This window comes from Rutidosis leptorrhynchoides, chromosome 2 (genome assembly GCF_046630445.1).
Source record: "Rutidosis leptorrhynchoides isolate AG116_Rl617_1_P2 chromosome 2, CSIRO_AGI_Rlap_v1, whole genome shotgun sequence".
Taxonomy (NCBI): domain Eukaryota; kingdom Viridiplantae; phylum Streptophyta; class Magnoliopsida; order Asterales; family Asteraceae; genus Rutidosis; species Rutidosis leptorrhynchoides.
In genome coordinates, this window is record NC_092334.1 from 597,620,951 (window position 1) to 597,627,217 (window position 6,267).

Consider the following 6,267-nt stretch of genomic DNA (forward strand, 5'->3'; position numbering starts at 1 on the left):
CACCATGCCCTTGTTGTCGGCCATTAAGGGGAAAAGAACACAAAAAAGCAACACAGCAACAGGAACAACAAAAATAAAAAGTGGGTCTTGTGTGAAGAACTTACGGTGGTGATGGCTGTAATTCTAAAATAGAAACGCGATATAGTAGAAGGAGTGAGTTGCAGGTTCATCAATGGTGTGTGAAGCTTGAATAGATCGAAGGAAAAGAAACTGCAGTAGTTTATAATAGTTTTGTAGAGTTTGAAACAAATCAAAATAGAAAATATTTACAGCTGTATTAGTGATCGAGGTTGCAGCAGTCTTGCCCGATCATGGTACTTGATGGTTGCAGTTAAAATAGGAAATCATATCGTAGTAGTAGCAGCTTGTGAGGTTTTATTTGGGTGTCTTTGTTTGAAATAGAAAAGGACTGTAGTTGTAGCAGTCTATGAAACAGAATATAGCTGCTGTAGCAGCAGGTTGCAGCTGGTGATGGTTAGGGTGGTGACCGGGGTGGTGGTGACTCATGGTGGTGGTGTAAGGGTTTCATCAAAGAAAGTGGTTTTCAAGGTGGTGTTCACGGTGATGGTTAACCGTAGGTGATGAAGGTGGTTTCAATGATATTCACGAAGGGGAAGAGATCAAGATGAAGCTTTGGCGATTTAGATTAATGGTGGACGAAGACAAGGTAGCAGGAAAAAAATGGTCTTGGTCCATGGTAACCGGTGGTGGTTTTTGTCGGTTGGTAATGCCTGAGAGTGGTGATGGCGTTAGGAAGAAGGAAATGGCCTAGTGGTTTTGATCATAGTTAGCAAAGAAGAGGGTAGTAGATGTTTTTGTGTGTCTTTTATTGCCTATATAGATGTATATATAATACTACATAGCTCACAGTTTATGAATCATATTAATTAAAATATGTTTACAGCTCAACGTGTAATATAATAATACAGGTAGTGGGAAATGAAAAGAAGTTATCACACTAGTAATAATTCAATTAGGAAATCAATTAGAAACAGTAATTGAATCAATCATTTGGAACTTAGCCGCCCCCTTTGGTTTTCTAATGACCGAAAATATTAACACAAGGAGTATATCGTTTTCCGTTGTTAATCGGTGGCGGATAACAATGTTCAGAAAAAAATCCCATATTTTATGTTAATTGTATTTATTTATTTTGGTCATTAATCGTGTGAAACCTGGTCAAAAAGGTTCGTCAATATTTGTTTTTAATTCCAAGTAATAAGTACGGAGTATTAAAACTCAATTCAATATATTTAAATATATTATTAGCAAATTTAAATTTGATAAAACTTAATTATGTACCATCGTTTATTTTTAACTTCTCATACTTTCGAATTTAAACTTGTTTATTATCAATCATAAAAATTGACCTGTCATTCGAGCTCAATCCCAATTAAATATACAAATTAATTAAAATTCAAACTAAAATAGTAAATGTAATTTTCAACTAGTCCGAAGTTTACGTAGTCTATTAATGAGCTTTTGTTTATTTTAAAAATCACCTAAGTTTGAATCACTTATTTAAATACCAACGAGTCAACAAACGAGTATTACTATTATTTAATAATTATATCTAATATACTTTATATATATATAGATTCCTATTAACTTTTATTATATCTTATCTTATATTATTTTAAATTACAACTCAAATTATTATATATATATATATATATATATATATATATATATATATATATATATATATATATATATATATATATATATATATATTTATTTATTTATTTAAATATATATGCACCTATTTACAAATAGTTGTTCGTGAATCGTCGAGAATGGTCGAAGGTTAAATGAATTCATGAAAATAGTTCAAAATTTTTGAGATTCAACATTACAGACTTTGCTTATCGTGTCGAAATCATATAAAGTTTAAGTTTAAATTTGGTCGGAAATTTCCGGTTCGTCACACAATCCCAGGGCATGGCCGGTAAAACCCCCTCTCTGCTTCCCCCGCACTAAGCGAAATGCCACCTGGGTGGATATTTCAAGTCAAGAATGACATTGAGTTCAATGTTGCAGCCCATCGAAATCGAACTCATGACCTTTGAGCTACAACTCAATGTTTAAATAAACTTCTTTTATATACCTAATATAACTTAATCAACAATATTTGTTTTTAAAAACAAATATTTAGTAATTAAACCTTTTTTATTTTATTTTTTTTTCAAAATTTTCCTATACAACTAGAAGTGTGTTTGTTAAAACAGTGAATCTTAGTGATTTTAAAGATTCTAGTTGAAATATGTTTTGAGCGACAATAACTTATTATATTTATTTCGCTATAAACTCTATTAATGATGTAAAATTAATGTATTAAGATGATTAAATATAAAAGAATATAAGTGTTTGACAAATGTTCTGAATATAATTTAAGTAAATATTAAAGAAAATAAATGTGTCGAATGGCTAAGAGGTTATTTCTAATATGAATTGTTCAACACAAATTGTTAAATTAAGCATCATTTGTCACTATAATATTACAAACAAATGCACAAATTATTAAACATTTAAGCATTCAATCCTTTGAGGGGGTGTTCTACATTTTAAAAATTAATTATGTGTTTTAGATAATTATAAATAAATAATTAACCGTAGCAAAATGTGACGTACGGTAGTCGTGTTTGGATTTAATTTTTTTTTAATATCAGTTTGTGATCACCAAGGGGGACTAAACCATTCACGCATTTATATCACGTAGTTGCATAACCCACTTCCAACTACTGTCCTGGAGGAAACGCAGACCAATCCCAGGGCATGGCCGGTAAAACCACCTCTCTGCTTCCCTCGCACTAAGCGAAATGCAACCTGGGTGGATATTTCAAGTCAAGGATGACATTGAGTTCAATGTTGCAGCCCAGCGAAATCGAACTCATGACCTTTGAGCTACAACTCAATGTTTAAATAAACTTCTTTTATATACCTAAATATAACTTAATCAACAATATTTGTTTTTAAAAACAAATATTTACTAATTAAACTTTTTTTATTTTATTTTTTTAAAAAATTTCCTATACAACTAGAAGTGTGTTTGTTAAAACAGTGAATCTTAGTGATTTTAAAGATTCTAGTTGAAATATGTTTTGAGCGACAATAACTTATTATATTTATTTCGCTATAAACTCTATTAATGATGTAAAATTAATGTATTAAGATGATGATTAAATATAAAAGAATATAAGTGTTTGACAAACGTTCTGAATATAATTTAAGTAAATATTAAAGGAAATAGTCGAATGGCTAAGAGGTTATTTCTAATATGAATTGTTCAACACAAATTGTTAAATTAAGCATCGGTTGTCATTATAATATTACAAACAAATGCACAAATTATTAAACATTTAAGCATTCAATCCTTTGAGGGGGTATTCTACATTTTAAAAATTAATTATGTGGTTTAGATAATTATAAATAAATAATTAACCGTAGCAAAATGTGACGTACGGTAGTCGTGTTTGGATTTAATTTTGTTGTTTGATAACACAATAATCTAATAGTCAGTTTTGTAAGTGTTTAATAAATCAGATTATGTGATAAATCAAAAAACACTTAAAAAGAAAATAGACCAAAAAGAAAATAATCGATTAGTTTAATAATCACATTTCGTTGCAGTAAGGGGTGATTCAGGGGTGGAGACAATGGGGGACTGGGTGGTGCTCATCCTCCCCCAAGGCCCAGCAGAGACCCAAGTTTTAATTGTATTTTTATGCACAAATAATTATAAGCCTCCCTCAAACAAAGACTGATTTTAAATATAATATTGTCTAAAATTAAATGGCCCAGTTTTAATATTGTCTAAAATTAAATGACGCAATTTTTTGTAATTATCTGATTATCGAGTAAGTCACCCTCATCTGTAATTTCCGGCTTCGCCGTGATTGTTTTTTCGCTTTCACGTTTTGATTTTTTCAAATTATAATTAATTAATTTTAAAATTGAGTTTGCTAAACAGTATAAAGTAATTATTTATTTAAAATTTAAAAATATAATAATTAAATAATCACTTTGTAATAGTCAAACCCTCTAAGTATATTTTTCAAAAGTTAAATATCCACACCTAACAACTGAAAAGAAATGTAATGCGTTACTCCGTATGTAATTTATCACGTCTCAAAATAGAACCAAAAGGCAGTTTATGAAAATTAGGTCAGACCAGATCAGTAAAGTACACGAAAGTAAATACACATTAACCAATTACCAGTGGACACGTTCTTAAATCCAATGAATATTGAAGAAACTTCTGGAATAACTTGTACATTTCTTTGACGTACCTTCTCGTTCTTTCTTCTTATCTCTCTCCCACACGCACCTTTTTCTCATTTTTATTCGAAAAATAATATTTAAAATAAAAATAAAATACTCTCCCTTTTATTTCTCTTTCTTTTCCTGAACTTTCCACCCTATATCATCCATACGAACTTTCTAGAATCCTCATAACCATACGCTCCCTCGTGCTTCCGATCTTCATCCTCTGATCAGATCGATCGATCCACATACCTTCATCAATACATTTATCAATCGGTATGTTTACATTTATTGTTAATTTTGTTGCTTCTGTTGTAATTTACATTTTCCTTTATTAGATTCGAACAATTTGTTTTATTACATGATTGTATGAAGCAGGTGTATAACACATGCCACCGCCGCCGATGGAACGGAGCGGCGGAGAGACGACGGCGTCAGATACGATGACACGATCGCTTCCGACGCCGTTTCTGACGAAAACTTATCAGCTTGTTGATGATAAATCGATCGATGATGTAATCTCGTGGAATGAGGACGGATCTAGCTTCATTGTTTGGAATCCTACTGAATTTGCCAAGGATTTGCTTCCGAAATACTTTAAACATAATAATTTCTCAAGCTTCGTACGCCAGTTAAACACATACGTAAGCTTATTTTAAACATATATTTTAATCAATTTTAATAATATACGGAATAATTGATATAATTATTATTCATAGGGATTTAGGAAAGCTGTGCCTGATCGATGGGAGTTTTTAAACGATTGCTTTCGGAGAGGTGAAAAACGTTTGTTATGTGATATACAACGGCGGAAAATATCACCGGCACCGGTTTCTCCTGCTACTCCGGCGGTGACGGTGCCGGTGGCCACGGCGGTGTTTTTACCGGCTCAATGTAAAACGGTGTCTCCAAGCAATTCAGGTGACGAACAAGTGATATCATCGAATTCATCTCGAGGTATTACAGCAGCTAATTTATCACGAGAAACAGTAACATTAGCTTGTGGTCAAAGCGACGCTGACTTGATCGGTGAAAACGAGATCTTAAAAAGAGAAAATTTTCAATTAAAGAAGGAATTAAATGAAATTAAGAGTTTATGTAATAGTATATATGTAATGATGTCAAATTACGCAACTAATAACTCATCGGAAACAATCGCCGTTAAACCGTTGGATCTCTTGCCGTTAAAACGTCCGTCGGACGATAGCGACGGTGGCGGTGGTACTAGTAACGGAGGAGTGACGGAATTTCACGGGGATATTAGCCCTAGGTTATTTGGTGTACCGATTGGTGTGAAACGTGTGAGGGAGGGCAGTTACGGTGAATTGGCGGACCAGTATAATGAACTGCAACATCCTGGATCTGAGATTAAATCTGAGCCGTTGGATGGTAAGGAATCAGAGAGATGATAAACGTTGTTATCGGTTGGATCAGAAGGTATAATCATGATCGGTTGGATATATTCATATCCCTATGGAATCTGGATTGGTGGGGACAAGTAGGAGAAACTTCTTAGGCTATCTATATCATTGTAATTGAGCATCAAGTTTGATTTAATTATAAGTCATTAGTGCTAATTAGAGCTAATTATCCGTTAATTATATAAATTAAATTGTAAAAAGTAGGTTGTTATAATTTGCAATTACATACATTCTTGCTTTAGAGTTCCAGGTAAATTTATTGGATATTATATGCTGATTGTCGAGACTCTTATCATCGTAACATTTGTCGTGGTGTGTGATTAAAGAATAAGTTATGGCCGTGATTGATGGAAACATAATTTCGTATAATTCTTTTTGTAAAATTCATGTGTATGTGGCTATTTTTTTTCTTTTTTTTTTTTTATGTCGTGTATTTGTTTGCTTGAGTTAATAGTTGGAATGAAATGATTTGATTTCACATGATAGGTAGATGAGTTGGGGCTACACAATTTAATTAATTTTGGTGGCCTGTTGCTGTTCTTGGTGTTGCATTGATCAAGTTTTCATTAAGAGGGTCATGTAC

The 6,267-nt window shown here is 32.2% G+C and overlaps 1 protein-coding gene across 1 annotated transcript; it reads left to right on the forward strand.

The window, feature by feature from the left end:
- The first annotated feature begins 4,379 nt into the window (after positions 1 to 4,379).
- On the forward strand, positions 4,380 to 6,019 carry LOC139893390 (heat stress transcription factor B-2b-like). The gene is made up of 3 exons (XM_071876553.1): positions 4,380 to 4,539; positions 4,642 to 4,907; positions 4,983 to 6,019. Exons 2-3 carry the CDS (start codon positions 4,653 to 4,655, stop codon positions 5,670 to 5,672), a joined length of 945 nt encoding a protein of 314 aa, XP_071732654.1. The 5' UTR covers positions 4,380 to 4,539; positions 4,642 to 4,652; the 3' UTR covers positions 5,673 to 6,019.
- The last annotated feature ends 248 nt before the right edge of the window (positions 6,020 to 6,267 follow it).